This window comes from Theobroma cacao, chromosome 7, assembly GCF_000208745.1.
Source record: "Theobroma cacao cultivar B97-61/B2 chromosome 7, Criollo_cocoa_genome_V2, whole genome shotgun sequence".
In the NCBI taxonomy this organism is placed as follows: domain Eukaryota; kingdom Viridiplantae; phylum Streptophyta; class Magnoliopsida; order Malvales; family Malvaceae; genus Theobroma; species Theobroma cacao.
Window position 1 is genome coordinate 10,361,888 of NC_030856.1, and position 10,732 is coordinate 10,372,619.

A 10,732-nucleotide genomic window follows, 5' to 3' on the forward strand; every position below is an offset into this window, starting at 1 on the left:
TAAAGAAAGAAAGGGTGATAAAGCAACAGTTCCAGCCCCTATTACTAGATATGTGACACTATTAGCATTAGCAATACTCGCTCGCCTTGGTTGAGTGATCTCTGAAAAGTCATTGGAGTTGAATGTCATGTGGTTGGTTGCCCTTGAGTCAATCATCCAATCACTATCATCACGTTTGTTAGAGTTAAGTAATGCTTGACCATAGTTACCTTGATTATTAAGAGTTGTTAAATCACTTGAAGATTCTACTTGTTAAGTGAAGGATAATTGAGTTTCAGCAATTATTGAGGCAACCTTACCCAAGTCGCCATCAGAGGCAGCGGCTTCACAATGTTTTCATGCCTTAAGTTCATTCTACTAGTCTAGATACCCATGTAACTTATAACAAGTTTCATGGGTAGGATTCATATTTCCAAAATGAGTACACCCCCTCTTTCTAATTGTACTTTAGCCTTGGAGGTTGCATTTAACTTTCCATTACTCATAGAAAGAGACCTTGTTTTTTATGGTGGTTATTGCTATCTTATCTTGATTCATTTAAAGCCATAACAACACCAATTGTAGTTTTTATGCTTGTTATCATTATTGCATGCCTGATATCTTCTCGTAGAACATAAGCATAAGCTTGTTCAACTGTTGAAATGGTTTCAACTACAACACATCACTTTGAATCTTGTCCAGTTGGTCCTCTAATCCATCAAGGAAGGTACATACTCTATCTTCTTTTAAGATGGAATTATATTTCTATATATCAACAACACATTCCATCAAATTAGGATGACGAAAGTTAATTTCTCTCTACAAGCCTTGAAGTTATCATTGTAATATATTCAATGGATCTTCCAACTTGTCTCATTCTAACCATTCGTCTCATAGATCATACACTTGGAATGTGTTAGTCCTATCAAAATAAGTTGTAACAATAGAATCCCATTCTATTTTTGCAGTTGGAAAGTGAATGAAATTGTTGATCAAGGTTGCATCCATAAAGTTGATCAACCACCCCTTACAATTGCAGTCTCAATTCCTTATTTTTGAAATGTTGGGTCTATTTGTTGAGGTTGTGGAAAGTCTCCATTAATATATCACAATTTGTTTTTGCTTGAGATATACATCTCAACAACTTGGGACCATAAGGCATAGTTGGTGCCATCCAACTTAATGCTGATTTGTGTAGAGAATAAATCATTGCTTGGTGCGTGTGGTTGATACTGATTTCTGGTTAAAAACTCCATCATCCTTGCCATCAAATCTTTTAAGATGGGGTTTCTATAGTTGCTGTTGTGTTTCACCTCATCAGTTGGTTCTACCATGGTTTCCGATCAGTTTTGAAATTTTTGTAGTAAAAGTCTCAAGATTTTGCTCTGATACCATGTTAAAAAGTTTTTTATTTTCATATTCTTTTTATTACAGTGTCGAATATAATAATATAGGAGTACTTAGAGGAAGTTTAGGAAAACTATTTTGGGTTATTCATTTTTTAAGGCTAGTATTATGGTTGACCATTGAAAAAAAGGATTTTAAGACAAATTGCTCTTATAATCTCTCCACTTTGTTTCCTATTGACGAGTCCTCATGCCACCATAAGTAGGATATATGACTTTTTGAATAAAGCCAACTTCAATGAACTTATTGACCTCAATCTTGATTTAGAAAATTAAGTTATGGTTAAAACTACATTGAGCTTGCTTGATAGGTCGAACACCTTTCGTTTACAATCGAATAACGCACAACAAATTTAGGATCAAGTTGTTGAAAGGGGTTTCCATGGGTTTGAAGTTGTTGATCCCTTCAAAGCTAAGACATTGTATGTTGTCTTAAATGAAATTCATATGCTCTTCAATATAAGCTTTGCTAATTAGGCAAAGGGTAGGGGGAGCTGTTTGAGTATGATTCCATGTATAGTAGCCAAATGTGAAAACTAAGAAAGAAAACAAAGTGCATAAAGAATTAATGATAATATAAGAGAGAGAGAGGAGATCTTGGTACTTATTGACGGCCAACAACTTTTTCTTTTTATATTTGATTTCTTAAATGACTATATTATGTTATAACTTTCTTTTGTTTGCTAAGTAAACTATGTTGACCGTTGCTCCAATTCTTGGCTAACTTCCAAATAGTGTGCAATATTGGATAATAGTCATGATCAAAGAAAACTCACCAGCATAATTGTGTGTAATAATAGTCTTGGATTTAATAACAAATTGACTACCAATTTACTTTTCAAAAAAAAAAAATAGACTACCAATTTGGTAAAGACCACAAGCATTCTAGTAGTAAAGAGAAAAACCAAGCCTTTTTTATCACTTTTTCTAAAAGTAATCTTTAACAGTTGGTTTTTTTGGGTTAGTGCAATGATCTAATTGCCAATAAACAAAAAAAAGTTAAAAATAAAAACAAAAAAATTGAAATTTTTTAAATAAGAAAATAAGATAAAAGGAGTAATTGGTTGTAGTATATTTTTTTTATTTTAGACATATAATTTATTTAATTTTAATAATTTCATGAAAATATATATTTTTTCACTTACATATATATAATGTATATATTTCATATCTTTATAATTTGAATGTTAACTGATTGAGAATCGATCAAATCATGATTTACAAATATATCATTTTTTAATATTATTATTATGAAACTCAAATATTATATTTAATAATCCACATGCAACAACAGATGTGTAACATGAACTAAACTAGTAAGATATAAAGGAGCTAAGTTATTTGTGAGGTAGATCTTGATGAATATGTCCAACTAGGTTCCAGCTTTTCAATATTCAGCTCAAGTGACTCTCAAGCCTAATTGAGTTCTTATTTTTTTTAATATTTTATATATGTATACATATAAAATAAAACATATTCACATGTTATCTTAATTATATAAATTTTAATTATTTCAAGCTTTAGGTCAAGCTCAAGATAAATTTGAGTATTTTATTTTAATTGATCATAATCACAGTCTAGTCAAATTGAGCTTAAATAGTTGGATTATTTTTCGAATCTACCTAAAAAAAAAATAACAGCTTGCCATTTATATGCTTGACTCGGTACGGCTACACCTCCAGAATCCAATTGTTTATTTGAAATCCCTCACTTTTTTTTTTTAAAGTCACTTAACTTAATTTATCTTTTTAATTTAAGATTATATTTGATACACTAACAATTTATATAATCTACAAAAAAATTATTTCTAAATTTTCAAAGGTACCTTAATTTATAATTACATATTATATTACACCTTTAAATTAAAAAAAAAGTTTAATTTATATTGAAATGATAATAAAAGCAATTTGCTTGTTATCGGCCATTAAAGTCTGCAATAGTTACATCATTCACCGAAAATCTATCTTCATTATTTGGGAAGGACTTAGCGACTTGCTTAAGTAATTGGATTGTTTTTCAAGTCAACTTCTAGAATCCAATTGCACATTTGAAATGCTCAGATTTTTTTCAAGTTACTTAACTTAATTTATCTGTTTACTTTAATATCATATCTGATGCACTAACAATTTAACTAACAATTTATATAATTATAAATAAATTATTTTTAATTTTCAAACGTAACTTAATTTATAATTGCATACTATATTACATCTTCAAATTAAAAGCAATTTGCTTCTCATCGGCCAACAACGTCTGTAACAGTTACATCATTCAACGAAAATCTATCTTCATTATTTGGGAAGGACTCAGCATCTTCGTTAATTTGTCCTCCAATGAAAGCGGGTTGTGTTGGAGTTGGAAGATCCACAATCTCACTATTAAGCATTGAAACTACTCTTGACATTATTGGCCTATCTTTAGCAGATTCTTGAACGCATAAAAATCCCACATGTATGCATCTCAAAATTTCTTTCTCATCATAACTCGGATCAGAAACCCCCATCTCTACTAAACCGAAAATGTTGTCTTCCTTCCACAATTTCCATGCCTGAGAACACAAAAGATTGAGATATAATTGTATTAGACATTTCGAAATTAGCACTAATTGGGCTATAATGAGGCAATCATTATGTAAACTTACATATCCCAAAAGGCTAAAAGAATGCTGATTGTCGTAAAAGCTTGTGTTTTTTCTTCCACTAACAATCTCTAGTAATAGAACTCCAAAGCTGAATACATCGGACTTCTCTGAAAATTGCCCTTGCATTGCATACTCGGGAGACATATAACCACTGTATTTTAACATCAAAATAACACCATACATTATATTTTACACATACGTATAGTAGTAATTTATTATGAAAAAGAAAAATTAGTTGATGAGAAAATCTTAAACTTACTAAGTTCCCATGACCCTTTTTGTGTTGGCATGATTTTCGTTCCCTCCGAAAATCCTTGCCATCCCAAAATCTGAAATTTTTGAATTTAAATCTTGATCCAGTAAAATGTTACTTGCTTTCAGATCTCTATGAATAATCCTCAATCTTGAGTCTCGATGAAGATAAAGTAATCCTCGACTAATTCCTTCAATAATATTAAAACGCTTTTCCCAATTCAAGAATTGTCGTTGGACTTGATCTAGAAAAAATTAAATAAAAAGACCAGAAATTAACCATTGATTGCTGTAGCCAACTTACTAACTCGAAGTTGACCAAACAAAGCAGTGCAATTAATTGTCAAAAAGGAATTAACTTGTTTCTATGTTGTGATGGATAAGAAACGTGTCTGGCAACATAATTCTACAAAGGAAAATGATAGAAAAGGGATTAGCATGTTCTAACCAAAGATAAAAGCATCCAAGCTTTTGTTGGGCATATACTCGTAGACTAACATCTTCTCTTCTCTTTCAACACAACAGCCAAGTAATCTAACAAGATTTCGATGTTGGAGTTTAGAAATCACCACCACCTCATTCATAAATTCTTCTAACCCCTGGCCAGAGGCTCTTGACAATCTCTTCACAGCTATTTCCTTTCCATCTTGCAATGTTCCCTGCATAGAAAAATCAGCTAGTTAGCAACCTTTTTGTTTTAGATCAAACGTTGAGCAACTTAGTAGAAATGTCATCTATCACACGATTACCCTGTATACTGGACCGAAACCACCCTGTCCTAACTTTTTTGTAAGATGAAAATTGTTTGTTGCACTTGCTAGTTCCTCAAAATTGAATAGCGGTAGCTGCTGGAGTTTAACTTCAAATAAATTTTCTCCAACCATATTGTCACTAGAAAAATTTCCCACTGCTTTTCCTTTGTTGAATAGCAACATCTCTCCAACTTTCTGTTTCCTTCCTGAGATAGAAATTCGTGAGATGAAGCAATGAATTGACAGTTACCTAAAAAAATTGTCACACTACCGGTAAAGATGGATACATTACCTCTATGTTTAGCCATCCAACTCCATAAGAAAAATGTAGAGATCGTAATGATGATTATACCCACGACCACGGTTACAATAACAATAACTTTACTTTTCTCCTTTTTACCTGCGAATTCAGAAACCTAGTTAATAAAAGTGCAGCAGCAAAAGCATATAATTGAAGCAATTTAACAATATCTGGTCGAACTTCAAACAATTTACCAAGTTCTGAAGATGCCAGTCGAATGTAAAGATCCACTCCCCGACTGGGGAATTTCTGTATGTCAATTAAATTTCCGCTCCATAACATACAACCAATGCCAACATCATATGCATAAGCCACACATGAACAGTTTCTCAAGCATTGTTCTTCGCAAGTTTCTTCAAGTGGAGATGACCACTCTGCAAAGGCTGGCACTTTCATCATCTCTAGCTTCAAAAACCCATCTTCTTTGCCTACTTCACTGCCATTGTTTACTTTTTGGCACCCTAATAGGGTAGTCCTAACACATCCACTGGTCCAATTCTCTCTATTCCATTCCTCTCTATTCTTAGGCTCAAATCCCCTCAAACAGCTGCAAATTTTTGGTTTCATTGAATCACAGCTTCCAAATGCTCCACACTTTCCATAAACATCACAATCATTTTCTAGCCAATTGTTGCCCCAGTCCCCCTTCCCCTCATCCCAATATCGTTCTACTAATTTTCCCAGAGGATTAAGTTCATAGTATAGCAACGTAGACTTATTAGCAAGAGCATAAGTAAGATAAAAGGATTCTTTTTGGTCATCTGTAACAAGGCTAAATCCATTAAGATATACAGAATTCATATTTACCATTCCAATGAAGATCTGACCGTTCCACGGGCCACTCCGAATATACGGCTGGTTGTTGTTCCAAATGATCAATTCTGGAATGTTGACAGGCTCAAGGCCAAAAGAGAAGTTACCGTCAGATGGATCGGAAGGGCTTTTCCAGGATGACAGCTGCACTTTCTGACCCGTTCTTAGATCAGTGCTAATCTTCATGGTTGCCGTGTAGGCGTTAGAAGGATGTTGAAAACTCTCCCATATGCTCGCTCCATTATCATCCTCATTATTCTTCAGGACAAGGTTTCCAGAGTCTAAAAGCAGGGCACTTGTATTAGAAGCCAGATTTGTAACATTTGATGACCAAAGAATCTCATCCTGTCCGTTCAAAACAACAAGGTTGCCATCATCGGATATCTTCACAATCCCAGAGGAGTCCTTGAGAGGCTGGTTTCTATTTGCTACCCATACCACAGTCTGAACAGGTATTTGATTGTACGATATCCCTACATAGCGATCGGTAGAATCAGAAAAGTTGAAGAATCCCAAGCGAAAAACTCCATTCTTGGAGAGTATGACTTCAGGATCTTTGATGGAATTGGATGGTGTGATAGTGTCTAAAGCAGTGCCAAATTGAAAGCAAAAACAAGATAGTAGAATTAGAGCTAATAAAACTAAGCCGATCGTTGTTTTCCCCATGACTTACTTTCTTGTTGTCCTTTGAGTGTGCAGGAAAAGCCATGAATATATTTCTCCTCCTTCTCCTTACTCTGACTTTTCAACACGATTTAGTTGTGGTGGAGCGGTGATTATAGACCTGGACCATCTGAATTGACTCATTCTTCACACCATTTTTCAACAATTAATAGTCAAATGATGAATTATGCACGCTTGTTTAATTAAACCTCAATCCAGCTTAATTTGATTTTGTTGTGGTTTTGATAGTTTCCAGAAAGATGAAGAACCGAGACTTTTGCCATAGAAAACATGAAGAAGAAGGAAGAATTTAGAAAGGGGTGTGCTCAACCACCCACAGAGATTCTTCTTCATTTCAGTATAAGAACAAAGCTTGACACCTGTACAACCAATCAGAAACAAAATGACAAATGAGCAATTTCATGGAATATTTTCCTGTGCCCGATGAGCAATTGTACAAACACTCGTGGCCGTTATAGAACAGGCTAAACAAAACGACCCCCTTCCTAGCGTTTAAGGAATAACAACAACTATAACAAATATTAAAATAAAATTGGTAAAGTCTCATTTAAAAACTATCACGTGAGTCCCTTTTCTTTTCTTCTTCAAACCCGTTTGTTTGGGCCTAAACTTTATTAAAGACTAAGCTTGAATCTATTTTATCAAAGTAAGGATTAGGGACGAACTAATTAACTTTTGTTAGGAGTTAGAAACAAAAGAATAAGAGTTAAAAATTTTAAAAAATAATATATTAAACTTAATCAATTATTAAAAAATTAATAATAAAAAATAATTTTATATAACATGTAAATTAAAAAAAGAAAAAATTACAATAATATTTTAAAAAAGTTATACTCCATTATATTTTCAGAATTTAAATTTATTAATTAAAAATTATGTACTAAAAAATATCCATTTATTTAAGATTGAGTCTTAGACATTTTGATTCACATTGCTCTTGTTAATGAGTTGAAATATTGAGGCTTGATGGCTCAAAAGTTTGTTAATTGTTTTCAACCTACTCATACTTTAATCAAACTTGAAAAAAAAATTAATACATTCAACATTCAATATTCTTATTTTATTTCTATTTAAACTTGTAATACTAAATATAAAACTATAATGCATAAAATATAAATAGTTAAATACGATATACAAGATTAATAATTTTGTCTCATATAATTAGGATTGTTTAAAGACTATATATTCAATATAATTTTCTTTCAATTAAATATAAAATATAAAGCATATAAAAAAGATATACTCAAGATAATTTTCTTTTAAATAATCAGAATTAATTAAAAAATTATACATTGATGAAATTTTAAGTAACAACCAATAATGCAACGTTAAAACTTATATTTGAAAATTACATAATAATTAATTAATTTTTAAACGATTAAATNTAAAATATAAAGCATATAAAAAAGATATACTCAAGATAATTTTCTTTTAAATAATCAGAATTAATTAAAAAATTATACATTGATGAAATTTTAAGTAATAGTGCAATACTACAATTTATATTTGAGGATTACATAATAATTTATTAATTTAAAGATTAAAATCATGAAAAATAAAATCCACATAACAGAAAAAAAAATATAGAAAGTAGAAGATAGAGCTCACATGTAACATAATCAAAAAAAAAAAAGAATATGGTTGATAGCTCGTAGAAATTTAAAGAAGAAAATATAAACTTAGAATATATGGACAAATAGTATAAAAATATAATTAAAAATAATAATAAAAATTGAAAGAAGAAAACAAAAAAAATTTGAGTTGAGTAGGTATGTGGGATATTTTTTGTTATTCTTTATTTGTATTAATTATTAAATAAAAAATTATTTTGAGAGAGCCATTAAAAGAATATATTAAAAATTGTAAAAATTCTATATGGTATAAAAATTTTTTTAAAAGTTTTGGAAAGTAATCTTTTATTGTTGCTTTTTTCGAGGTTCGTGTTCTGATGCTAATTGCCAATAAAAAAAGGTTAATTTGAAAATGAAAACAAACAAATCGAAAATTTTTAAAATAAGAAAGATGAATAAAGAAAATGAGATAAAGAGAGTAATTAGTTATAGTATATTGTTTTCTATTTTAGGCATAATATTTATTTAATTTTAATATTTGTCATGAAAATATATATTTTTTAACTTACATATATTTCATATCTTTATAATTTGAATGTTAACTGATTCAGAATTGATCAAATCATGATCTACAAACTTAATATTTTTAATATTATTATTATGACATTTAAATATTTAATGATCCACATGCAATGCATATGTAATATAAACTAAAAAAGTGTTCAAAGTCATAAAGAGGTAAGATCGGAAATTAAGTGGACAGCTCCTTCAAACGGATGGATGAAATTTAACGTGGGTAGGGCTTCCTTAGGTGCAGAGATGGAGGGAGGGGGGCTAGTAGGTACCTTCACCCCCTTAAAATTTCAAAAAATTATATTTTCTCTTTGTTTTATTTTAAAATTTTAAAATTTTATCTTTTTTTTTTAAAATTATAATTTTACCCCCTCAAATATTAAATTTTTCATTTTCGCCCTTTCAAACTTAAAATCTTGGTTCCGCCATTGCTCATATGGTTTGGGTGAGGTTGAAATTGGTGGTATTTTAAGAGCTAGTGGTGGCATAGTCAAGGCAAGGTTCTCTAACTCAATGGGGGTTGCAGATTCAAACAAGGCTGAATTAATGACAATTAGAGAAGCTTTCTACAATTTTACAAATAGTTTGTGTAGTAATGATTACAAATTATGGATGAAAGTAATTTAATGAATGCAGTTTATTAGATGAATAATCCGGAGGAGGTGCCTTGGAGACTTAGAGAATGGATTGTTAGTATGGAAGCCTCGCAAAAGAAAATCAAGCAATGGATACTAACAAATGTATTTAGAGAAGCTAATGGAGAGGCTGATCGACTTGCTAAGGAAGGAATTTGTAGAAGGGAGCAATTCATGCAAGTTTTGATGTCATCAATAAATTAAATTGGAAGATAAAGTTCATGGGGATTTGTTAATATCCGAGAAGAGTCGTCACAATTTTAAAGGACGGGTCACTTGTGGATTAATATTTGGATTATGCATGAGGAATCTAGCATGCAAATTTAAATTCTCAAAGAGATTGAATTTGAAAGTAGTCGGTCATGGTTAAGACTCTACTGCCAAATTTAAATTCTCAAAGAGATTGAATTTGAAAGTAGTCGGTCATGGTTAAGACTCTACTGCCAAATGGAGGTTGTGTTAGATAATTTGAAATATTGAAAGTTTTATTCAGATGTGACTGTTTAAGATTAAAACATAACTTTTAAAATAAGAGAAGTGTTTTCAATAAATATAACTATTGATTATTTAGTAGACATGCTTGTTGAAACTTAATAAGACACATCTGTTGAAACTTAATAACACACGTCTATTGAAACACAATAGACACAACATTTCAATGTCTATAAAAGAGAACATATTTCCAAAACAGACTTAATCTTTTCAAAAGCTTATTGTATCTTAGAGAGTCTTTATCTGTAAATCCCTATAATAGGCAACAATTCTTTGAAGATAATATATTATAGCACGTCTCAAGTCTTCTTACTTCTTTTCTTATACCATTTTTCTAACAAGTTGGATGATACTAGGCAGTTAAAATTTTCAGGAACATGTACGCGGAATCCAGCATGAAATTTAAATTTCAAAGAGTTTTATTTTGAAAGGAGTCCATCATTACTAGGACTCTAAAGTTGGATGGAGTTTGCATGCTACTCAGCTGTCAAGTTTATCTCTTTGAGGCATGCAGTCTGCAAATTAGTGTCCCGCATAAAGTGATTTTTTGGACTATATTTTCCATATTATTTTGCTGTCTAAATGAGGAGCATTCGGACATATCATGGGATCATATGGACAGGTTATTCATGT

The 10,732-nt window shown here is 31.1% G+C and overlaps 1 protein-coding gene across 1 annotated transcript; it reads right to left on the reverse strand.

Annotated features, from left to right (window-relative positions):
- On the reverse strand, positions 3,622-7,264 carry LOC18594605 (G-type lectin S-receptor-like serine/threonine-protein kinase At1g11330). The gene is made up of 7 exons (XM_018125114.1): positions 5,526-7,264; positions 5,323-5,430; positions 5,028-5,236; positions 4,727-4,937; positions 4,286-4,523; positions 4,027-4,177; positions 3,622-3,933 (listed from the first exon to the last, which is right to left on the reverse strand). The coding sequence occupies exons 1-7, from the start codon at positions 6,808-6,810 to the stop codon at positions 3,622-3,624; spliced, it is 2,514 nt and encodes an 837-aa protein (XP_017980603.1). The 5' UTR covers positions 6,811-7,264.

Bases quoted from the DNA above. Each gene is read 5' to 3' on its own strand.
- LOC18594605 (XM_018125114.1), bottom strand. From the start codon at position 6,810: ATGGGGAAAACAACGATCGGCTTAGTTTTATTAGCTCTAATTCTACTA. The intron at 4,938-5,027 runs GTAATCGTGTGA...TTTTCTATGCAG, and splicing joins GTTTCGGTCCAGTATACAGG to GGAACATTGCAAGATGGAAA. The intron at 4,524-4,726 runs GTTAGAACATGC...AATTTTTTCTAG, and splicing joins CTTGGATGCTTTTATCTTTG to ATCAAGTCCAACGACAATTC.